General features: G+C 41.6%; 1 protein-coding gene across 1 annotated transcript; it reads right to left on the reverse strand.

Moving 5' to 3' along the window:
• Nucleotides 1-622: 622 nt before the first annotated feature.
• On the reverse strand, nt 623-25,405 carry LOC147135556 (synaptic vesicle glycoprotein 2C-like). Its single transcript, XM_086053416.1, has 13 exons — nt 25,278-25,405; nt 19,667-20,508; nt 14,176-14,356; nt 13,078-13,229; nt 7,478-7,611; nt 7,199-7,288; nt 7,015-7,125; nt 5,927-6,015; nt 4,815-4,979; nt 3,664-3,797; nt 2,723-2,926; nt 2,044-2,203; nt 623-1,007 (listed from the first exon to the last, which is right to left on the reverse strand). Exons 2-13 carry the CDS (start codon nt 20,259-20,261, stop codon nt 824-826), a joined length of 2,199 nt encoding a protein of 732 aa, XP_085909542.1. The 5' UTR covers nt 20,262-20,508; nt 25,278-25,405; the 3' UTR covers nt 623-823.
• Nucleotides 25,406-25,569: the final 164 nt, after the last annotated feature.

The following is a 25,569-nucleotide window of genomic DNA, read 5'->3' on the forward strand; positions in this document are numbered from 1 at the left end:
ACTTGCTCTTTGTTGGACACTGGTAGTATGTAAATAAATGAATAAATAAACTCAATCACTAGGAAAATAAATTAATGGTCACTGTTTACTGGTAAGAATGTATCTACAAATTTTGTGTTTGATTTTGCTTCTAAAATAAAAAAAAAGGAACAAAATTACGCAAAACTTAGAGATACTTGCTTTTCATTGGACAACTAAATACAAAAATAAAAGTGCTGCTATGTGCATGCCACTCTATTCGTGGCATATCGGAGTGGAACAGCTCCCGGCAATGTAAAACTATGGCTGCCTGCCAGGGTCAAAAAGCAGCTTTAGCACATATTACTCAATCCATAAATTGTTCAAGACGCTGTGCTTGGCTCTAGTCCCTTTTTAGTGTGTTTCAACATTACTTTTACTGTGCTAAAATGACCAAGTTATGTGAGGGCGAGGGGCTTGGCCTAGCTTTAAAGGTAGTAGTCTTGACGTGTATGGACGTATGTATGCAAGTACATATGTATATATGTATGTATGTGTATATAATATCACTATATATACTGTATAATATAATATATATATATATATATATATATATATATATATATATATATATATATATATATATATATATATATATATATATATATATATATATATATATATATATATATATATATATATATATATACATACATTTATATATACATATATTAAAAAAACAGGAATTGACCTTGCAGTTCCAATACTTTTGGAGGCGATGGTATGCAACCCAAACACGCATACAGGTGTGTGTGTGTGTGTGTGTGTGTGTATGAAGGGCCTAGGTAAACAAACAACCAAATGTTTACATGAGGACATTGGTGCGCGTGTCGGGCAGCCGCAGGCCCACAAGCCCGCCGGAGACCAGCACACACGACGCCAGCAGGATGGGGATGGCCTTGGTGATGCCCACGAGAGAACCGAAGATCAGGTTTCCCAGCACGGCGGCCAACTTGCACAAGGCGTTGCAGAAGCCAAAGCCAGTGCCTCTGCGGAAGAAAAAAGGGCAAAACGTCAGGTTTAATTGGTTGGATTGAGTTGAGAGCGGTGGAAAAAATTTGGTACAGATAGAAACTGCCTCGATTCTACATTTTCGAGTAGAAATGTGTTTTCAGTGAAAAGACCATATACTTATGATAAAAAGTTATATTTAAAAAAAAAAAGTTGTATTTTGTAAAGATAATAAGTCTGATTTTTTTTTCTTAATTAAGGGTAATAATTTGTATATGTTCATATGGTACAAAAAATCGTATTTAGACTTTATATCATATTTTTTCAAGGAATAAAATATTATTTTTATATATGAAATGCACTTTTTTTTATAGATAAAATAGATACAATTTTAGACATGATATCTTTTAATAAGTCAGATTTTGTATCCATTTTATCAAATACATTTTGTTGAATAAAGTTTATTAAAAAATTTAGACGGGATATTATATCATCTATTTTGAGGTAATAAAGTCATTTTTTCATATAAAATATTATTTTGTAAGATAAAATAAAATCCCTAAAACTTTGTGCATTAATCTAAAAAAATGTTTTTCTAACCCTAACCTTAAGTCAGATTTTGGATCGATTATATTTATTCATATTTTAGTGTCTGTTTTAATTCATTTTGTAGATAACAATTTATTCGGGATTATATATATATATTTCTCATGAGAAAAAAGGCACATTTTTAGATGATGTTGTATTCAATACATTTGAAATAAAAGTAATTTATTATATAAATTACACGTAATATGTTTTATCAAGTCAAATTACTTCAATAAAAACGCATATCATTTTTTTCTAACCAAATCACATTTTCTCAAGAAGTCTCAAATAAGACACAAGTCATATTTTATCAATAAAAAAAGCACACAATTGTTACTTTGTGTACGGCATTTTGTATGCAGCTATGCTTGTTTTTACAGTGTTCTAGAAATAAAGTTGAGATGAGTTGAGTTGAGTTTGGCCTTGGCGGAGCTCTGCGCCATTCTACCCGCGGTGGTTGTAAAACATCATACTGAGGGCTGTCACCTCCTGTCGGTGGGGTAGAGTTCAGTGGTGACTACATCCAGGGAGTTCCAGGCGGAGATGCTGAGGCCGTTGTAAAGGCACAACATGAAGATCATCATTGACTCGCTGGTGCCGAACCACAGGAAGAAGCAGCTGATTCCAGACAGCACCATAGAGCCCCCTGCAGGGCGTAGGTGGGACAGACGGTCACCACTCGGACCCAAGTGAACGCAGAGGGCTGCTATTGGTCAGAGGTGGTACTTACACTCTGTACTTAAGAAGTATAGATACTTGTGTTGACTATTTTCTAGTATCCAAATCATTATCTTTTCAAAACTGATTTATGACTTGCATGGGAAGTGCAGGTATTATTTTTGGACACTTGGGGACGCCATCCACATGTTCTACTGTAGTATCTGTGACTTTGAGTGTGTAAGTCTTTAAAAAGTGGGGTCTGGGCAAGTCAGTGACGTGGGTGTCGGTGAATGAGCATTTAGAGCTGGCCCTTGCGAGTTCAGGTTAGTAATTTACCGTTAACCGGCTAAATGTTAGCCAGTCTGAAAAAAGTAACAAGTCTATTTTGACAAAGTAAGGAGTAGAAAGTGAGTTGCCGGAAAAATAAATTCTCATGTAAACGATGTAAAAAAAAAATCTACTTAAGTACATTAACAAATTATATTCTCGTGTTGTCACGTCGTACCCAACATGCTGAGGCGGCCTATTTTGTCCATGAGGAGGGCCGAGACGATGTTGCCAGGCAGCACGGCCAGTGTTCCCAGGAAATTGACAAAGTAGACCCAGTATGCGCTGTAGTCGTCGTCGAAGGTCATCTGACAGCCCGTCTTGTTGTGGTGGAAGGAGCTGTTGACCACCCTCGAGTTTGTCAACTTGGTGTCGTCGATATCTGCAAGAGATGTGTTAGTGAAGTGTTAGTGGCCACTTGAGGGCAGTATAATACATAAAGTCATACAGTCCTCTCAGGCGAAATTTAACACTGGAAAATCTGGATTTATATTTTCAGTTTGATTTTTAGTCATTGTTGTTTTTGTTTTTGTGTTTATTTTTTTACAGGCCATTAAATTTAGTAGGAAATGCCATCAAATGGTGACGGACAAGACGTAAAAAGTATCTACGAATTTTGTGTTTTGTTTTCCTTCTAAATTAAAAAAAAGGGAAAAAATTGCACAAAATTTAGAAATACTTGCTTCCTTTATATGTGTTTTTTTTTTTTAAAGTAAAACAGTAGGGCACTTGTGTTTGCAGTGCAAATCGCACCTTAATAGTTAATTTCCCAAATAGGCTACACTGTTCTTATTGTTTCCACCCTCACATGCTTGGCACATTGCTCTGGGGTATTGAAAGAGACTTCATTTCCCATGGTGCATCACCAGCACCTTCCATGCCTTTGCCGTTTCCGTGTTCAGCACTTTTCCAGAGTGCTACAGGGGAAATCATTTGAAGGCTCATTCTCCCACAAGGTCTGATTCAGCTCTGGTTTCTCGCACCGCCTTCGCCTTCTCTTTCCTTTCTACTTGCACTTCTGAAACATTTCCATTGCACTCTTTGCAGGCAAAGGGTTCCTTTAGTACTAGGGCTGGGGGTGTGGGGGGGCTCGGACTGAAGAGGGGTGCAGAAACGTACCTGTGTTGTAAAAGAAAGAGTCGACAAAGGTGCAGTTTTTGAAGGAAGAGCCCACGGAGGAGACGTCCTCAAAGTAGCAGTTGAGGAACGAGGAGTTGATGAAGGAAACCGCCTTGAACTTCATGCTAATAAACCTGCACAGACAAGAGAGATGTGAACAATCATTCATGTTGCCTTTTGGAGGGGGCGATTTGTTGCCATCTTGAGGCAAAATTATGAAACGGTTTACTGATATAATGTGATAATATTTCGAATGGTTACTTCAGTGAACCCCTGGGGCAAAAAAAAAAAAAAAGATTTTTGGGAAACCGACTTCGTTAATTGTTAAAATTCTCATCTATTTGCTGTTTTTGTCTATTTGCTGTTTTTGTGCTTAGAACAAAATAGAATTACTTTAGCGCCATCTAGTGGAATCTTTGTGTTGTTAAGTCTTTGCTAGCGCGCATATTTGTGGGCCATTGTGATGTCACGTCAATTTTGCTAGTGTGTTATGCTAGCTAATACTATTGATGAGTCTCATGTGAAGGTGGCTTGTTTGTGTTTAACTGAATGCAGTTGTTTATGTCACGCGTTCATGCTTGGGTCCATACTAGAAGCATAGTGTTGATGCTTTATGATCATCTCTGTTCCAAGTGCTTTGCCAACATATTGTGGAATCCATATGCAATTTGAATCCCCCCTTTTTTTTCTCATAGATTTTTGCTATTCACAGAAGTCTTGGTCTCTATCCCCTGGGATTTGTTTTTAGCATGATAGCTGAGTTTAGATTTCGCTTCCCCCCCCCCCCAAAAAAAACAAACAAACAAACAAAAAAACAATAATAGGTGGCTACTGCTGGTTCTGATTACTTCTGGTGAGGTACGCTGCCATGACTACATGTCAAAAATGCAAGGTGTACATAAATAGCTTTGAAACTAAGCCATCTGGGGCAACAACATATATTTTGAGAAAAATATCAATGAACACATGTGAATGAATGAACACAAGGCGTCCGTGGTGCCAACCGCCGAGATAAGACTTTTCATATCCTGGTAGAGACGGAGATAACGGAGGCTGAATTAATATGAACGGTCATGACGAGTAACGCAAAGAAGGCCCGCGACATGTTGAGGTGAACGCGTATGAATCCAAGCAGTAGTCGGGCCAGTTACCTGTCGTTGAGGAATACCCCATTTCTGTGAATCTGGTTCTCTAACGTAAAGTTGAAGGTGAAATCTTCGATGCGTTCGTTGGTGTGGATCTTCACCCGGGAGGCATACTCATCGGCTTGCAGGTGCTTGATCACGTCGGGGAACCACACGGACAAACCGTAGTACCTGTATTTTGAGGATGAGCTATAAATTGCCTCAATGAACTGCTTCAAGGGACCAGCAAACAACAAAAGCAACAACCTAAACCAATTACTCCTTTCAACCGTAGATTTGGGTCAATTGTGTCAGTCTTGTGTCATTTACCTGGAAGCAATAGTTAAGTAAAAATACAACAGAAAATACTACAAAATAAAGTCACCCGGTAGATTATTACTTAGAGTAAATGTATTAAATGTATCCGACATTATCTGACTGCAGTTCAGGCATTACCTGAATAGATTTGGATTTCATTTTGTAATCCAAGTAACAACAGAATAAATGGATGCATTTTATGGACAAAATGTTGTGGCGTATGAGTCAAACTTGCCAGAAATACAAATAACAAAGTCACGTACAAATTGTAGTTATGTTTAATTGCTCTTAGGATTTTGAGGGCTGTCCTTTAAAACATTTCTGTCAGGTTATCATGGAGGAGGACCCAAATGCAGGAGGCAAAATGGTGTGCAATATAAAGTGTTTAAAACAAAAGGCAAACAAGGTGCTGGGATGACAATGTTGATGTCCCCCCCAAAAAAATTAAACAAACACTAGGACTACGGCTCAACTGGACTTGACTTTGACAAGACAAGACAAACGAACTAACAAGGACTGAAATAAAGCAGGGAACTTAATACAGACAAGTTGACGATATAACGATGAACACCTGGACAAGACACAGAGAGTAGGAGGAAGCTGGTTGGCTAACACAAGGGACCGGGATGACAAGCACAGGTGGACTCAATAACTTAACGAGAGACAGACAAAAGGAACACAAGGAAAAACATGAAACTGCAATCAAAAACCAAACTCAAAACACAGACCATGACAATTTCCCCCTGAACCCCAAAAAGATGACAACACATGCGCTATAGACTTGGGACTGCATGAAACATTCACAATAGGGTTGTTCTTACCCAAAGGAGAGCGTAAACCAAACAGCTGCTAGCTTCATGGTGTTGTCTTTTACTGGGTAGTCAAAGCATCTCATGAAAGTGGACCAGATCTATAAAAAAAAAAAAAAGTTATATTGCAAATGATCGCATGTCATTATCAGCATCTCCCCTCCGAGTTTCCGTCCTGCATATTTAATCAACCCACGTGGTCCCCGTCCAGCCAACCGGCGTCAAGCACGGACTTAACCGCTATACCTCGTCACACGCAGGTGCCGCACTCCTGACACGCGGTCGAGTCCCACAGACGCAATGAAGTGCCCCATATTCTTTTTATTTCACCGATCACCACGCTCTGCACGGGTAAGTTGTTTTTGTTTGATATTTTTTCTTCGTTTGGTGGCGTGTCTGCTCGTGCGGTGACTGCGTGTGATGTGAAAATCACGTTCTCGACGCCGATTGGCTGTCGCCACGTGGGTCGATTAAATATGCAGGACGGAAACTCGGAGATGGAGGGACGATGCCCAGCTGTGGTTATTATAACGTATTGCATTGTAAGGTATCACGTGACATTGTGACAAATATTATTAAATAATAGATACATATAACGACGAATAATAATTGTAAGGAATTGCAACTAAATGCAATTGTACCGTAATAGATTGCATCGTAAAATGTCGCAGTTGTAAACTATTGTATTGGAATATATTGCATCACGTTGTAACATCACATAATCGCATCGCATTGTACAGTAAGAAACACATCATCAACATTTCCCATCGTAATGAATCACATCGAAACGAATCGAATCATAATAATGTCGCGAAGTATCACATCACATTGCGCTGTAACGTATCACATATCACATGTAGCGTATCGAAACGTAACGCATGACATGTTCTGTTGGATCATCGTACCCCTGGGAGCCAACAAAGGTTTGTTCACTCCATACACTTTGTAGCAAACGATGACCACCATCTACCACTGCCGTTTTTCGAGCTACGGTGGACAATTCTCCTTTACGATTGTGCAACTTTTGCAGTTTGGACAAAATTGTCCGGTATGGAACAGGTTACACCCGACTTGAGTTCAGAATCCAAACCAAAACTGACCCCTCGAAGCTCGACTTTGACTTTGGAGAGAACCTTGAGCACCGGGTTGGCCGTCTCGCTCTGCAGCTCCACTAGCTCATCCAGCAGTTTGGGGATCTTTATCCGATTGACCTGTAGGGGGAGACACTCGTCAGTCCGTTGGCTGTTTGCTCAAGGCACGCAGGGACGCCACGGGTCAACTCACGGTGAAGACTCTCTCGGGCTCTCCGCGGGCTCGCATGTTGGTGTCGTGGATGTGCTTGAGGACCATCCAGGCCTCGTCATGTTTGCCCATCTAGGTGACAGTCGGAAGAAGCTCGGTCACGCAAATGAACGGCGCATTCAAAAGTTTAGAGGAGATCAAATTAAGAACACCTGGAAAGGTTGTAGTGCATTTTAGGTTCATCCTGAAATTTAATCCAAAGGCGCAATATTGTATCCGGACCGTTTTGGGAGTCGTGTCGTTCTTATTACGCTCTCTCACCTGTAGGAGGAAGCGGGGGCTCTCGGGCATGAAGGTGAGTGCCACCACAGCTGAGACACAAGGCAGTGCACACACCACCACAAATACTCGCCAGCTGTGGAACTGGTAGGCAGAGCCCATACTAAAACTCCACCCTGTGCATAGAACATGGCAAAGCATGCACACAATGTCACCTTTAGCATCAGCAGACAAAATTATTAAATAGCTACCATAACTGTATGGAATCAAAACTACGGCATAGGATGGCTATGTTTTTGTGGTGACTTTGAGTTGTTGGAAACACAGGTGGTACAGCAAATGTACGCTCGGTGATTACGTCAGTTAAAGAAGATGTAAATGAGCACGAAATTGTAAGTGGGCATTAGAAACTGATCTGGAATAGATAAATACCAGACTTGAAAAGTCTTATGTAGACAACATACCTTATCATATTTCAACGTATCCAATCACAATGAATCATATATCATATTGCAACGAATCGTTACGCAACATATCGTAATGCGACATATTGTACACTCTCAAAACAGTTGGGTTAAAAATAACACCATCTTGGGTCAAAAATGGACCGATCCACTACTTGGGTCAATTTGACCCAACTTTCTTATACATTTGTTTTATACAAAAACAACCCCCAAAATGGGCTGTTTTGGACAAAACAACACAGGAACATGGGTCAAATTGACCCAATTAGTGGATCAGTCCATTTTCGACCCAAAAATTGTGTTATTTTAAACCAACTGTTTTTATATTGTAACGCGACTTGTTGTAGAGCGACATATAATAATACAATGTATCGTAACGAAACATATCGTATCGTAACGTGATGTATGGTAACACAATGTATTATGACGCAATGTATTGCAAAATAACATTTTGCAGCGTACTGTATTGCAGCATATCGTATCGCAACACATTGTATGCGGCATGTCGTATCGTCACATTTTGCACCGCGACATTCTGTATCGGAACATTTTGTATCGTAATTCGCAACATTTTGTAGCATACCGTAATTTATTTCAACATACAGTCATGTCATGGAATGGAATGTTTCTGCAACATATCTCAACGTAACGTAACCGCGATGCAATGAGTCGCAATGTATTACAAAGCAACGCATCACAATGTATTGTATCGCAACACATATGGGAACACACCGTATCGGGATGGATCGCCACGTATCGCAACACATCATATAGCAACGGATCATATCGCGCCGCATCGTATCACAACACACCAAACTGTATCACAACACTCTATCGGGATGGATCGCACTGTATGGTATCATATCGCAGCGAATCACAATGTATTACATTGTATTGTAACATTTGTTTTTATTGTTATATGAAACTAATACAGAGCTCAGTTTGAGGTATTATTTCGGCAATGTTCTTGAGTCATGCCTTGATCAATCAACAGTTGATTCCACAAAATCGCCAGAGCTCTTAACAATCAATTAAAACCATAAAAATAGCTAAATAATGCCTGTGAGTGGCAAATCGGCATTGTGGACATTCATGGTCGTGGTTTGTTAGCTTTAGGGGACGTGAGCATGTTTGCACGTTGCCCGTGTGAGCTTCCTTCTGCCCGGCCCGGTAAAAAGCTCATTAGGAGGATTCCAGCTATAATGGACTGTCGGCGATGGCTGACTGGTTGCGATACTCAACGTGATTTATGTGGCTACTCTACAGTAAGTGAGAACGCCTCCGACAAGCATACAAGCACACACACACACACACACACACACAGGCACACACACGCGCACACACTCACACAAAGGAGAGAGCATCCAGACAAATCGGCCTTACACTGCAACAAAGACACACGTAAGACTGGTCACAGCAGCAGATTTTACAGTTTACTTTTTAGGGACTATAAAAAAAAAGACACCACACAGAAATACAGTACACACACACACACCCGCACGCGCACACACACACACACGTAACTAGCCTTTACTCACCCCCAGTCAATGTAAAGAGCACTGCGGCGAAACCCATTCCCCACAAACCACTGCGTCTTGCAGGAAAAAAAAAAAAAAGGGTGAAACAGTGGCGTCTAATCAATTGACCTCGATTATGATCCTTTCGCGCCGCCCTTGTCACATGAATGTGCCTCGGAAATCACTTCTTACGATATGTAAAAAGATGGATGGCACTTCTTGACCTACGCCCCAATACATTTTTGGGGTACGATAACAGAACAACGACCGGGAATAGAAGAAATAAAACGGTCCCATATACACGGACCTGCAAAAGGGAAGTAAATCAAATGTGTTGTATGGATTCTAGAATGGTTGACGATGTAATGAAAACGTCTTTGGAATGCTGATTGTTGATTGCTGACAGTATGTCTTTTGAATGTGATCTTTGTAAGCAATGCATAGTTTTGTACTTTTAGTGCAAGTGTTGGTTTGAATCTAAAATTAAAATGTATTTTCTCATTTTCATTTTTTAAAAATGTATTATCTAATTAAAACATTGATAATTGATGAATTGTAAATGTATTATCTAATTAAAACATTGATAATTGATGAATTGTAAATACAGTGGGCCGCACCTCCTGTTAAAAAAATGAAAGAAAATGCAAATAAGAGGGGGTTTGTGCAAATAAGAATTTTGCCCCCCCCCAAATTCTTTGAATCAGTGAATTTGCGAATGCTGAACCTCAAATATGCGGGAGGTCCAATGTAATAAGACAAAAATATTTGGATAATAAATCAAGGAAATGGTTTCATTTCCTTGATTTGATAAAATAATAATATTAATGTAATCCATTATAAAGAATCAACAAAGAAACACAGTACTGACAAGTTCATTCATATGTATAGTATGAAAAATGACAAAAAACTCATTGCATCATACCCTCTCGGAGTGACCCGTACAATATCGAATCAAATCGTACTCCCACTGAATTGAGCCAAATCGAATCTTTCTACTTTAAGATCAAACAGATCTTGAATCGCACCCCATTTATTGAGATATGTATCCAATCGTCTTTTCTTGGAGGGATGCACACCCCTATTATTTAGTTAATATAAGCAATTGTACATATTTTACATTCATATTTCAGCTTTGTTTTTAATGTCTGTCCATTTTAAAAATCAAGCTCAAAGGTTTACCCAACCCAACCATACAGCATTTAATTTTAAATCCAATTCATGTGATTACATTGAAGTATAGCAGTAGTTTAAACAGTACAAAAAATTAGCTTAAAACTAGCTAGGTTGCTTTTTTTTTTTTAACCGTATAAATGAGTTACAAAAGTGTTTATCTACCGACCTAATGGCGCTGCGTTGAAAATAATTGAAAGTTTTACAAATACCCAAGTGGGCATAGCCTCAGTCTTTAATCCACAGTCGATGCACGTTTTCCCCTCTCATAATCTTTATTGTCACCTTTCTCAATGAGTTGAGTTTTGTCCTGGAATTGGCTTCTATTTCTTCAAGTGCGTGTCTCACGACTCCCCAGATAAGTACTGCACCCGGGTGAGGCACTTCATCAATGCGGCCCGTTATATATTGAAGGCCTTCCAGCTTTCCATTAAAACCGCTAAGCCGTTGTTTCTCTCCCCGACTGCCGCCCCGCATCCCTTCACCTTTCCATTATCTCTCACCAAGGGTTAATAAATCAAGCCCTCGCCATGTTGCACCACCTTCAATACCCCGACACAGTTGGTGCACCCCTATCCCGCATACCAAAACCCACCCACCACCCAACCAAACAAATGAACACAAATCCCCCAAAACGTAAGTGTAGTGCATAGACAGGTACGCAAGTTCAGTGTTGCAGTAGACACATTTGGACACTTCTTTTTAAGTATGAAATGATTGTAAACTTTGGTCATTGTATGAATTTTATGAACGCTTTCATTCTGCTTCACCTTTGCACCAACATATTCTTACATGGAGTGCTGCGTGAGTCTGCATTAACGCTAGTTCTCGTGGAAAAAAATACCCCTGCAAAGATTTTTGATTTGCTTCTTGCAAATCAACTTATTCATGAATCGTTTCTTCCTTAAATTTTACGTCATAAAACAGGCCTGATACACAGACAGAGTTGGCACGTCCCTGGCACTACAACTCCCTTCCTTGTTGTATTCACCGTTGTTTTGCTCTCAGAGCTCCGTCCTCTATCACTTCACCTTTCCATTATCCCTCGCAGAGGGTTCATAAATCAAGCGCTCTCTGGCAACCTGGCCTCCGCTCTTGTCCTCCTAATCTCTTTTTCCGCTCCATATCGGATCGCAGTTCATCCACGGACATGTTATGAGGTTGAACTTGTTTGGCTTTTATTCTTTTTTTTTGGTCCACAAGCACAAATATGGCTTCATGGAAGACAAACCGACCATTTAATTGATGGTCGTCAAAAATATGAGCATCGTTATCTCTGTGAGGACCGAGTTTTCTCAGCACAGCGTTTTTATATCGACTCACGTGAGTTGTAACTCGAGAGACATTCTGTCGACGCACAAACGAGTCAATCAGCAGAAAGTCTGGAAAAATCAATATGGAAACTACGGCGAGACAATTGGCCGCGCCGACATTTCTCTGAAAAGGAAACACCTTGGGTTGATGTTTGGCTATTTAGAAATTTCCACACCAAAACAGCCAAATCGTTTTTTAAGGGTCTTTGACTACAATTCTTAAAATATGTATGGACAAAAGCCAACCATCGATAAATACATTTATATTCCCTGATTAGTATTTTTTTTCTTCACATGATTCCATATTTTTATGCCGCCAATTTCATAACTTTGACACCTCGTGTGTCGGGTACCGTCGTAAACCGAGGTTGATGAACTTTTTTGGGCATCCTTACACAAAACGAGTTTAGTTTAAAAAATGGAAAATTGAAAAAAATCAGCGTGTAAAATGAGTCCCCGGCTTCGACAGCGCCACCTGCACACCGCCACCTGCTTGTTGTTTGCGTGCGCCCCCCAAGGGCTCCGAGAGAGTGGGACATATTTGCAAATGATCTCACATGTTGCCTTTTATTGGCATCACTGCGGCAGTATGCATCGTGCACGCTCCATTTCTGCTTGCAGCAGTGCGACAGTAGTGGCAAAAAGTGGAGTTTTTTGGTATTTTTGGTGGCCTTAAATAACCTCTCTCCAGCTCTCTTCTGTAAACCGTTTCTACCTTGGAAGGGAAATATGTCATTAGATTTAGGTCTCCAGCTATTCCACAATGGAAGGCATAAGTCTGGGATCAATGTATATCAATATTTATTCCAACAATTCTTACATTTCCAGAATTCTACATTTACAGGCTAAAATTCTCAAATAAGGAGACGTTTTACATATTTGCCAACTTGCCACTTTTTTCTTCGACACTTTGTACCTCCCTCAACGGATTTAAGCCCTTACAACTTCAAAATGTTCATTTTGGACATCTGAGGAGCTATTTAGCAGATTTCAATATTTCCCACATTTTTTGATTCCACACTCAACACTGAAATCCCCAGATCAAGAGGCATTTTACATATCGCCGGCGCCGTCGGAATCCTTGTACCTCTAAAATCATCACTTTTCAGGAAATGGCACGTTTGTTCAATCGTTAACATTGCATGGTCAAAGAGCATAAACCATTTTCAGTCACTCACCATAGTGCGGTATGATGGCCCACGCCATGGCCGAAGCGTAGATGCCACCGATCATCCAGAACATGCAGAGCCAGCTGAGGTGCTCGCCGCGCTTCTCCCGGGCCAACACCTCAGCAAAGTACGAAAACACAATGGGCACCGCGCCGCCAATCCTGCAGATAGTCAGAACTAGACACTAAAAATAGATTGAATGACCGTCAGAAGCTAACCGTAACTTGTGTAAAGACAACTCCTTCAACCTCCCGAGTAACTTGGGGCACTACGGCACCGCAACCCCCCATTTCTCCCAAAAATGTCATTTCATGCCTTATAAAAGCTTCATTAAAGCGACAATAAATGCCTTGTAAATTTGACACACCACATAGAAGAGTGTTGTGTTATCGGTATAGGTTAACCCTGCCAAGTATGGAAAATAAGCAGAGCTGGGCACTCCGATTGATGAATGATGGGAATTTAAAAAATAAATAAATAGACAGACTAAACATAGACCGAAGCCCCTTTATTTCGTCCGCCATTAGTCTATTTTTCTCGGCGAGGCTCCGTCGAGTGCGGGGAGGCTAATTGTGAGTTGTTGCTGCTAGGGGGGCAGATTTGAGTGACGGACCAGGCTGTGAACAGGCTTCCTAAGCGCTACGAGTTATGATTTCTGTTCAAATATCGTCCAGCGTGGCGGGTGTGGGTAGGTTGTTGACGGGGACATGATGCCCGTTTAAAATTAGAGGCGTACCGGGCTATATAGTATATACTGTTTTTTTACCCCCAGAAGAAAAGGCGAATGACGGACGACGGAAGGGTACCCATGCTGCAGACGGATGACGAATAACGGACGCTCAATTTGTAATAAAATGCCCAGCTCTCAAAATAAGGCTTAAAAATGGTGAAAAATCAATCCATTGTCTCTGCTCTTAAACGCTTTGGGTGTGTCCACTCAATAGGTTGAAACCACACCCCAAATTTCACAAACCACAACCCTCATCCCCAGCAAGCCAAAATCTAAACATTGCCTGTTAGGCCGATAACTCCATTGATTTTATGTCATAGAACAGCTTTTCCCAAACCTTCTCACCTTAACGTACACTTCCGCAATGATGCACTTACCCGAACCCCGACAGCATACGGCAAAAGAGGAAGGTGCTGTAGCCTTGCACAAAGGAGGAGAGGAAGGCGAAGAAGCCGTTGGTGGACAAGGATATCAGCAGGCACTGTTTGCGGCCCAGCTTGTCCGACAGGCCGCCCCAAAAGAAGGCTCCAAACATCATCCCCAGGTACACGGTGCTGCCTGGAGAGAGCGAGGGAATGGACAGAGATCAGGAATTGTGTGCGGAAATTTGTTTTTTTTCATTATAGTTAGTTTTTATTTCATTTTGCATTTGTTTTTCTAATTCAGTTGATTTCAATTCGTTTTTAGAGCAACTTTGTTACTTTTTATTTATTTCCTTAATGAAAATGTTCTTTCCGTTTTAGTTGTAGTTATTTTGTTGGTTTTCGTTCATTATAATATCCTTGCCCTGTACATACGGCAGTTGTCACGACTTTTTTCCCCTTCCGCACCCTTCCGCCTTTCTCTCCGTGACGTGCGCACACTCAAGGCTGACAACACGAAGATACATTTTTGGGGCGCAGTCATAGCTAGTTTGTTAGCTAACTACATGTTGCATTTGCGCCAGATAACAGCTGAGGCAAACAAAGGCGCTCAAATTCTTATATATTGGGGGCAAGGAAACTGAAATGATGAAACACAGTTTATCACTCTATCCCCACAACTGAATACTACATAGTTCTCAGTCTTTCCACATGTTTTCAGAAACGGTCTTCAATCATTTATCATGTATTTAGAAACCAATCCCTTTATTCACATTACAGGGGCTTTAACCATTTTTTGTAGATCCAGTCATCCAGCTGTTACCCGCCAAAAAGCACCAAATTCTTTACTTCCGTTTTCAAAATCCTATCCTTCTGAAGCGGCATGTTCTGCAATACCTGTGACCGAAAAATAAATATACGGCGTAGACTGGACATAATACACTTCACTTGTCATTGTGTCCCATTACCACGAGATGGGACTGACTCAATGAAGACAAACAAGCGCAGGGACCCCCATTCATTAAAACAACTACATTCATTGAAATTTTTATTTTTAAAAATGTACACGAAACAGTGTTGCAAAAAACGGTTAGGGACCACTGCAACACATGAAGTCGTGGTCAGTTCTTTTCTTGTTCCCGGGACAGTGCAGCGTTGGAGAGCATAGTTGTCAGGCCAGTAAAAAATTATGTCGCTCTCTATGTGCTAATAAAAATGCTAATGTCTGTGGAAGGTGGGGGTGAGTCCTCCTCCTTTTTTTTTTTCTTCCGCCCTCTCTTTTGCGCCGTGTTTGCGGTGATGGGACAGATAGGTTAAAAGTAAAAGGCTCTTATCGAGCTGCGCAGACACCGCGCCAAGAGCCAGCTATTCATTACGCGGCGACAGCTGCTAGCGCACCACTGCAGAGGAGCCCGTACAAGCGAACCCACGACCGACCGTGCGGTGGCGGGACATGAAAATGAAACAAAAAATATTCAAGGCAAAACGTCACGAGTGCAGCAAAAGCGGGGGCAAAGGTACGGCGGAGCAAACAATGCGAGATGCACACGTGTAGCCAAGACGCTCTATACAGAAACATCGGCTCGTTTGTTTTATGGCGGAGCTCACGTTGAGTTAGGATGTGTAATAAAGGGAGGAGGGGGAGGAGGTGAGGTCGGTGGGTGGGGGCCATGTGCAAGTACACTTCCTGAAATTGGATTAGTTATTTCCTACGGGGTTCAAGCAAAGGTCAGACCTTTCAAACATACACTGCCTCAGAGATGATGTCGTTTTCGCTTACAGTAAGTGTTAATTTTGTTGACTAAAATTTTACGTCATTTATTTAATCACAAATATTTTTATTTAGAAGAAAACGATCTGAAAACGAAAATAGAAGTCGTTCATTGAGACTATAACGATAACTAAAAGACGAAACGATAAAACACAGTCACGGAATCCAATCAGAAGAAGAAAATGGAACAGACGGAACGAAGTGAGAAGAGAACCAATCATGCGGCGGAATGGCTCAGAGTGGTCCTTTCCCCACCTAGAGGTGGTGGGTTTGATCCCTGGCTGTTTATCATCATGTTGAGGTGTCCTTGAGCAAGATACTGAACCCACAGTTTCTCTTGATGCTGCGCCATCGACAAATGAGGCATATATGATGCTGAAAGTCAAACAAAAGGATTTTTGGGCCCATTTCACCTTCAACGATGAAGAAAAAGGACGATGTGTGAATATTGTCGAACGGTCATTCGTGGGAAGAATACAACAAATTTGAACTGAAGCAACATCAACACAATGTACATCCCGAGATGTTCTCGATGGTAAATTTGTCGCCGGTGCAAACGTTTTTGTAGAATTAAACTGTGGAGAACTGAAAATAATTGCGTGCATATTACGCTGTGGTAAATTACAGCAGTTTGACACCATTAGCATTGGATCTGTTGCCAATGCTAGCTTCTCAAGCCCCCCTTTTTAATACGAAAGCGTAATATTGTAATTTCAACATTTTTCATTGAAGCAAAGTTTAATAATGACAGTTGTGTTAAATGTGTGTCTTGCGTGTTAAACCGCAGTTACAAATAGGTGTGTCATACTTTCTGTATAAATGTATGCAGAAGGAAAACAACATTTTAGTCAACTTGTCAACTAGTCAAATTGCTCTTTATTTTCGTTGACTAAAATTGGACTAAAAGTAAAATACAATCACATGAATAATTTATGACTAAAACTTTCATTTTAGCCAAAAGACTATAACTAAAACTAAATTAAAATATCTTGTCAAAATTAACACCGCTTACAATACCTTTTCCATGCAGCGTGATCAAATGTTGATATTGTTGTTAGAATTTGGACTTTACGCGTCAAAATTGATTAAAAAAAAAAATCCGTAGCCACTAAAGGTCTAGCGCAGTGTTTCCTAAACTGTATTGAGCCAAGGCACCGATTTTACGTAAAATCTCACGGCACACCACCAAACAACCGTGTCTCAAAAAAAGTCTGAATACTGGAAAACTGATAATCTCGTCTCAATTTAATCTTTTTTTTTTTTTTCTACTCAGTGTGAAATCTGAGCATGTTTGACTGAACACAAAGCTGATATAATTGTAAGAAGAAGAGCTTTGCATTCAATGTAAAAACGCACAACTTTTCCTTGGGGGGTTTATTATTGTTATTCATCTTTCATGGTCTCCATGCATGATGATTTGTGCTTCTTTTTTCTTAACTCCCCCTCGACGCCTGTTCTGCCGTGTTCTCGCTTGTCAGCACGTCGCGTCCCGCCACGCTAGAGGTGTTGCGAGCCGCTAATTTCCTCGTTCAGGACACAAGGATCTCGGCAGATGACGGATGATTCCCAGAGGAGAATGAGTGATTGACAGGCGGGTTTTAGCAGGGGAAGAATGAAACGTTAATTGCACCGACACTTGCCGAGCCCTGAGCCACATTTACTGTGCTCTGTTCTTTGATTGAAGACTTTTGAATCCACTTTGCGATTCAAAAGTTAGGTGTGATGAAGACAAGGCAAAAATGTGATACTAAAGTGAGTAGAATCCCCCCCAAAATGTCTGCCATTTTGGTTTGAATCTCATTTTGGTAATTTCCAGTGGTTCTTTAAAGATGAAGTCGTAGATATTTTTTCTTGAATGCTCCTAAATTTTAATCATTTATGGTACTGTAAGTGTTAAACAGATTAGTTGACACATCGAATATACAATGCTGATTATAGCTTGATGTCGATTAATCCCAATCTATTAAAACTCAAATATAATTATTGGAAGATATATGAAAAGGCACCTGCTAACGTTAGCTGACAGCCAAACTAAATCCTCATATCAACCGCCAGCGAATTCACCCCCTCCCTGCCCGAGTTGACAATCTAAAAAATACAAATTACGTCATGGACTAGTCGACTTGACCATTTTCACCTTAGCATGGACTACAAAAAAAAATCTCAAATCTCAAATTGAATGTTCAACTCCTATCATATACTAGACAGATTAGCAACACTAAATTGCGCAAATTTTGAGTTTATGTTCTTTGCATGTGGGCAGAAAATGGTGGCAAAGTGGGATATTTTGCCATGAAACACAAGGCCCAGGGCTTGGCCCAAGATCTTGACCAAACGTGTGTGATAAATATCCCACCCCACATGAGTTCCACAGGTGAGAATTTTGATCCATTCATGGCAAACTGTACAAATTTCCCAAACGTCTTGCTAAACTTGAGAATGAAAATCCAAAGGGTTCTTGTCTTCATGGTTCATGTAGTATACGTGTAAACCTAGCGAGAGTTGTAAGACAGCGCTGTGTAGAAAAGTCCTCTTCAATTATTTGCCGTCTTTTCTAAGAGCTATCATTAGACTCTCCCTTTGAATGAATCCACTCCAGAGGCCACTATTGATCACTCAGATTTTTCCCCGCTGCATACACGTAGTTTATTTTTGTTGTGAGCCACTTGGTGCTACATAATGTGACTCATTCTTTTGTTCTCCCCCTCTCATCTCCCACTGCGAGATGACTCACGCGTAGAATGTGGTTGAATAATACAGTATCCTTAGACCCACCGGCCGCACCATTAGGTACACCTGCGCAATCAGCTCATGAGGGCCAACAAAAGTAGTGCAGCAACATTGTGCAAATTCATATTTCCCACAAATAATAGACACCGCGCACCAGTTAGTCCCTGGATGCACAATCCATCATTGCAGTGCACAGATTAACGACTCATCAAATAAATTGTCAATGTGTATTTCGTGCTTGCGCCATAATCACAGATCTGCTAAACTAATTTTGACATTTTTGAAAAATAGTCACAAGCGACAATGAATAGCCCTCGCTTTGTCACAACGCCCTAGCTCCGTCTTTGTCGTCATGGTAATGAAAGCTGTACTCGCAAACCCCCGGAAACCAAACGATTTCCACGAGAGTTTGACAAGGAGAAGTTACGTGTTCCGTCATTCTTTATTGATTGTATTTTGACAGAAGGTCAGAGACCTTTTACTAAGGCACCTGGGAACTATTGTAAATTGAGAAAAACAAAAATGAATATATGACTTATTTAAGACAAATAAATTCCTAACACAAATAGACCCCCCCCCCATTCTTTCACCATCAGAAAAAAAACGAGACGTCACTGTAATTCTCAGCTCCCTCATAATTTGGAAAATTGCCCAATTTTCCCTATGTATTTCATTGTTTGTTGATAATATGCAGATTTTTGCTCATCGCAGACTGGTACGTAAAGTATTTATATCTTTGTTATAATTCTACGACTTCCACACACTTTGAAAATATTCAAACTTATAACTTACTATAAAATGTATAGAAAATACTATACGCATTGTAGTGTTCGTGTGTAAGATACATGCTTGTGGATTTGAGAGGTGTGGTCTGGTGGTGTGATGCTTAGGTGCGAGCGCTGGCCGACAGCAGGTCTTGCCAGAGACATAGAAAAAAAAATTCAAAGTATCAGACGGGCGCCAACAACAAACTGTTACTTAGCAGTAACAGACGCTATTCCCTACCGAGCCATCCAGCGCCGGAGTTGGGCACGCACATGTCCGTTTCGGCACTGGGTAAGACGAATCCCACCACGAACACCTCCACGCCGTCTGACATGAGCGCCAGGCCCAGCACAAAAAAGAGCTGCCACTGGAACCTCCCGTGGCCGCACTCCTGCATGATGAGCTCGTACTGCTGCGCCAGCTCCTCCTCATCGGCCTGCCGCTCGTTCTCCAGCTCCTTGTGGCTCTTCGGACCGTCACCCGCCGGCTGGTCCAGAGGCATCTGTCCATCCTGCCGTTTCCTGTCCTGGTAGGCGGGCACGCCTTGGTACTCGCCCTCGTAGATCTCATCTTCGTCGTCGTGGCCCTCCGTGGCGTCGCTGGACGCCCCGTCCTCGTCGTCGCCGTAGCGCCTGTCCGCTTGTCCGCAGGAATTGTAGTCGTTCTCCTCCTCCTCGTCGTTTTGGAAGCGATTGTAGCTGCGGTGCGCCGAGTATTCGTCCGAGGCGCGGTCCGCCGCCTTGTTGAAGTTCTTGCCGGCTTGCCTCTTGGCTTCCTTGGCGATGTCCTTGGCGCCTTTGGCCAGAGAAGTCCTGTTGTTGTGCGTTTCATTCATCTTGACGCAGACAAAGCCGAGCGCTAAGTGTTTGTAAGTAGCCTATTTCAGCAGTTCCAGTGGACGTAGCTGCGTGGAACACACTCGGGGTAGTTTATAAGGTCAAGCGAGCAACAGCCGGGAACGCCAGTCTGCTGCCAGGATAATAATTAAGTGCTGAGGTCAAACCCCATGGAGCTGGAAAGGAGGCCGTTGAAATTGGAAAACTCCTCAGTTATAGAAGAGCTCTGCAGACGAGGCCATCAGCCTGCAGGAATACAAGGAGAAAGCACTTCATTAAAAGTTAGCTGATGAATACCCAACTGCAGCGTAGAGCAAAGGAATTTTTATAGCCCTCTTGAAACTATTTAGTTTTGGAATCTTTTTTTTTTTTTCACCCGGATAAACCACAAGTAATTGACGCACTCGCCACAAACTATTTTATGATTCCAAAACACTGTGATATCGTTTCAAACTCATTTCAAAACATTACCCTAAAAAAAATCACTCCCCAAATCGTCTCAGTAATGCCGCCAATAGAATTTAAAGGAAAATTGAGCCTGTTGATCTTAGCAACTTGTAATCTGGTAGGTGTGTCTGTCATGGCGGGATCCACATAAAAGTCTCAAGAACCCACGCCCGAAAAGAAAAAGGGAGTTTGCCATTTTGATTCCAATCGGATTTTTATGTTGACTATTTACTGGGAGAAACTTGATGACGTGCTGCAAAAAGTAAAATTCAAACTTGGTTAAACCTCTCAAATCAAGGCAATATATGCTTGTCTGCAAAAGTATTTCTTCTAACAATGCGGTTTTTGAGTAAGAGCTTTTCACTTTGTTAAAAGTCTTAATAAAGCATTATCGTCGCTGTCCTGTGAAAGACACTTATCTCCAATTTTGGAAACTTTTTAAATGTTCTGACTAACGCGTCGTCTGTAACGCGGAAACACCATTCATGTAAAAATAAAAAAATGGGAAAAAAATTGTTCTTCATGTTTTTCACATGACAGCGACGATATGATTTTATTACTGGCTATGAGTACGTTTATCTTAAAATAAGAAGAAGATTCTATAGGTGTAGATACACACGTTTCTACACATGGATGAGTGGTTTGAGGCTAGCTACTTCTTTTAAGAAATCTTGCCAAGTCATATTTCCTGTTATATTTGCGGACAAATTTTCTTCAACTACACAATCCTCATAGCAACTGCAAGACAGCACAGCAGCTTGAAACTGTAAACTCGCATCAAGTCCTCCGCCCTACGAAAGCCTGTTCCTCAATCCTCACATCTTCAATTTTTATCCTCTTCAAAAACGAGGCTGTAAAAGCTCACTTCTCTAGTATGTCGAGGCTAATTCATTTCCATTTGGTGATTGTCTTCCAGGAACACATGTCAGCTCGTGTGAGTGAGCGCCCTTGGGGCTCGTCCCATGAGCGCCGTTGCCGCCGCACTGGCCCGGTCTCGCCAAAGACCTGTCAGCACATCAGGGCCTTGTCGCCTGTACGGCAAAGCCCTTGAGCTGTATGTGGCAGGCCAATAACCACAAAGACGCATGTGAAGTCGTACTTTAAGGAATGGACAACTTGCGATTTTCCTTCGTCAGTCTGTGTCCGGAACCTTGCTCAACACATTCATAATACAAGCAGGAACAAAACTAAATAAAAAGCAGCATGTAGAATTACAAAGAATTAAGAGATTTTTGTGTCATTGCACTTTTTAGATATGATTAGGGCCATTCATTGCAGTATGCGAAACAATGTCGATTCTGATTGGCTGTTAGCTAGCAAATGCATGACAAAGAAGAAAACTATAAGCAAAACAACGGCAAATAAAATGGCATCATCGAGTAAATTAAGCTCAGCAAAATGTTGCTTTTTATTCATACCTGATCCCACTATGATTATGTTGAGCAAGTTTCTGGATATGTGTGCAATTGATTTGATGAAACGCTGACTATGGATGGTATGACAAACAATGAGTTCGCAGTTACAGAGGGGGCAGTGAGCGTGTGTTTGCGCATGTGTGTCTACACATGCACGGGCTGTTTTTTAATTTTTCGTTTGTGTTTTATTTTTTTATTTCTTTTTGGGGGCGAGTCCAGCCCAGATTGTTAGTGCCCTGTAGTTGGTACCCAAATATACACTCAAATGAATAGTGTGTCAGGTAAGTTGACAGTGTTGCAGCTGCTCATATATATGAAGGATGTGAAATCCATCTTTTCCACATTAGCACTGACGTGCTAGTGGGGCGTTTGAATCGGCGACACTCCTGGGAGCAGGGGGCTGCAGACGTTGGCTGGAGCACCCAAATGGAGCGTGGCAGCTTGATGTATGGCGCCTCCGCTCACCTTTTGCTCGGCGCGATGAGATAAAACATCAGTTGGGATCAGTCATTTGAACGCGGGCGCGCCAGGGGGCTCGCGGGAAGGCGCCCGAGAGAGTTTGGTGCAATGCAGCAGCGAAATGAAGCGGGAAATGGCTCGTAACTAACTTTTCTTTGGCGCCATCGGGTGATGAGGAGGCAGCTGACCCTGGCCGTGGATGCACCTGACAAGGCCCAGAATGCAGTGAGTGCCCTTTTAAATAAATGCCTTCTGGGTACTTTGTGTTATTGACCCTGCAAACTCTTTGGAGCAGCTCCGGCATATGGCGTCTGATCTGGCTCCTATGGTTTAAAAAAAAAACAGACAAAAAAAAAAAAATGACGTTATGGTTACTGTTTTTATTTGTTTTTGTTCCCTGTGCTTTGATAGTAAAAGTACTCTTTTCAGCGATATGTAATTGACTTGATTATTTATTTTTCCAACAACTTTTTAATTTTACTCCCAACGAATAAACGAATCTGCACTTTTTACTCCTTATTTTGTCAAAACAGTCTCCGGCATTAGTGGCTAGCAGCTAGCTGTTAGCATTAGCAACAAGTGCCCGGCTGGTAGTTCAACAGCGGTTCCTTGGCTTACTTTTGTTTTTGTTTTTTGCTTTTTTTTTTTTTTTTTTCAAAATTGTGGACCTAGATTGCATTGCAATGCACTCTCCATGTTTAAAGGAAGGGAATGTGCCTTAAATTGCACTTTGAGGTATTTTTACTATAAAAAAAAAAACCGTGACTTATGTGATCCGTTGCACCACTACAAGTGACTGTGGTGGTCCGGCCCCCGGCCCCTTGGGTTTTTGATAATAATTTATTTGAATAGCCCTTCTGTAAAGTCATCATGACTGTATTGACAAATGAAAATATGGGGCCCTTGAGGGACACTACCATAGCCATTATTTTTATTAATATTATTACTACGAGGACACGGTGTGGAATTTTTGCAATCAATAAAATTCCTGAGGGGGAGTAAACAATTTTCCTGACTGTGGCGCTGTAACGGCCCGCTGACGCCTGCGCCGCCATGTTCATTAATCACTGACGACTACTGTACTTGTACTTGGACAATGCTGTGGCGAAAAAGGAAAGACGCTGTTTTCCACACCAATTGGGCAAGAGTCAGCATTGACATCCACGTTGACAATATGTAAATACGGGGCCCTGCAGGCTTGCTGCGGCGCCCGCAGATGGCTGCAGTGAGCATTGGCTAATGTGCATCATGCGAACAAAAACCACACGCCAAAGCTTGCTGCAGATGCTACGCAATCCAGCACGCATCTTTGTTTGGAATATATACTATTCGCCTTCTGTCGTTGTCGTATCACTATAAGGTGCCTTCGAGACTTCCCCACGTTTCATCCCCCAAAAAGTTAAGATTCTCGATTTAACTTCATATTCATTGTATTTGGAAGATGTTCCGCTGATTTTTGTAAATGCATATTGGTCGAGGTCCGACAGTTTTCGATAAATTAACTGCAAGTAGACAACGTACATACAAACAGTGAATTATGTGAGGGGGGCAATGACGGGGTGGATATTTTTGGCAAAACACAAATTTGGCTTGCATTTTATGAGCACATGGATGACCTTCACTTAGCAGCATGATTCAGTTACAAAGCGACACATTTATTTCACCTTTTTGAAAAGTTTTTGGATCAAATATTTCACTATGATAGGGTGGACGTGTTAAGCTTGACAACATAATCTGATGGAAAAATATGAAACAGTGTAAATATTTATTCCGCAACTCTTCACTCTTCTCACCTCCATTAAAGTAAGACAAAATGCTGGCTGTAATGCCACTGGCAACAAAGGGGCAGCAGTCCCATAATGACAGGGTGGACAGCAATGTTAGGGACATACTGTATGCAAAATGTAGGGAGTACAAGCAAAAATGCATCAGAAACATAAGTAAAGCACATAAAAAAAATCCACTTCAGCAGAGTAACAAAGTATTCTAACAATGCCCTGCTAAAAACACGTTTGTCCATTTTCATTTTTATTTTATGTTATTTTTACGTTAATGGAGTTTCTGCGTTACAGACATCCCATTAATGTGATTTTTTTTTTTTAAATGACAAAATTGGACATACGTGTTTTTTACAAGACAGCGACGATTTACTCCTCATCACCTCCCACAACTAATTGCATCACAGAAGGGTCCAAACTTGTAGTCGAACTCCTCCAGACTGACTTAGGTGTCCTCTGCAGCCTGTGGCTCATTCCAAGCGTATGGAGGAAAAGGCATCAATCAACGCGGGAGGCGTTTGACGCGCGTTACGTCCCGTAATTAGATTTCTGTGGGCTGTCCCGCTCAGTGAGCATCCATCCTACAACCCCCTCCTTTCCCCACCCCACCACCTTCGGGTTTGCTCACGCTGCAGCGCTTTCCTGAGTAATGGCTGCATGTGTTCCAACCACCACCACCCTTTATTACACACCCTCTGCAGCCTCGCTCGGAAGGCTGGTTGCCTCAGTGCTTCTATTTGCCGTTACATACTGCAACTTTTCAAGCTCCGTGGAAGACTCGTGCAGAGATTTTTTTTTTTTTTTACCCAACTTTTCCTTCAATCTCAAATAAACTTGGGGAAGAAGATCGTTCCAGGGCATGCAAACATCTGCGATTTGCAAAGAGAATAAAACAAATAAAAAATTAACCACTCACCATCGTTGACACTGCATGCCAGCCAACGCGTGGGTACGTGTGAGCTCCACGCTTGTTCCAATTGAGATGCTTGCCGCTTGATGCTGCAGTCAGACAAGAGCGAGAGAGGCTGGGGGAGGTTGGAAAGCGTGAGCGCAAGGAGGAGAAGGGAGGGAGGGGAGGCGGTAGGAGGAGCTGCACGGATTGAAATAATCAATAGGATGTATACAGCGATTGGGCGAGACAGTCGGCGGAGTATAAACAGGCAGGCGGGGTGGGCTTGGGGTGGTGGCGTTGGGGAGGATGCAGCCTT

The sequence above is a fragment of the Filicampus tigris genome, chromosome 15 (assembly GCF_054856515.1).
Source record: "Filicampus tigris isolate MCC_2025a chromosome 15, RoL_Ftig_1.0, whole genome shotgun sequence".
NCBI lineage: Eukaryota > Metazoa > Chordata > Actinopteri > Syngnathiformes > Syngnathidae > Filicampus > Filicampus tigris.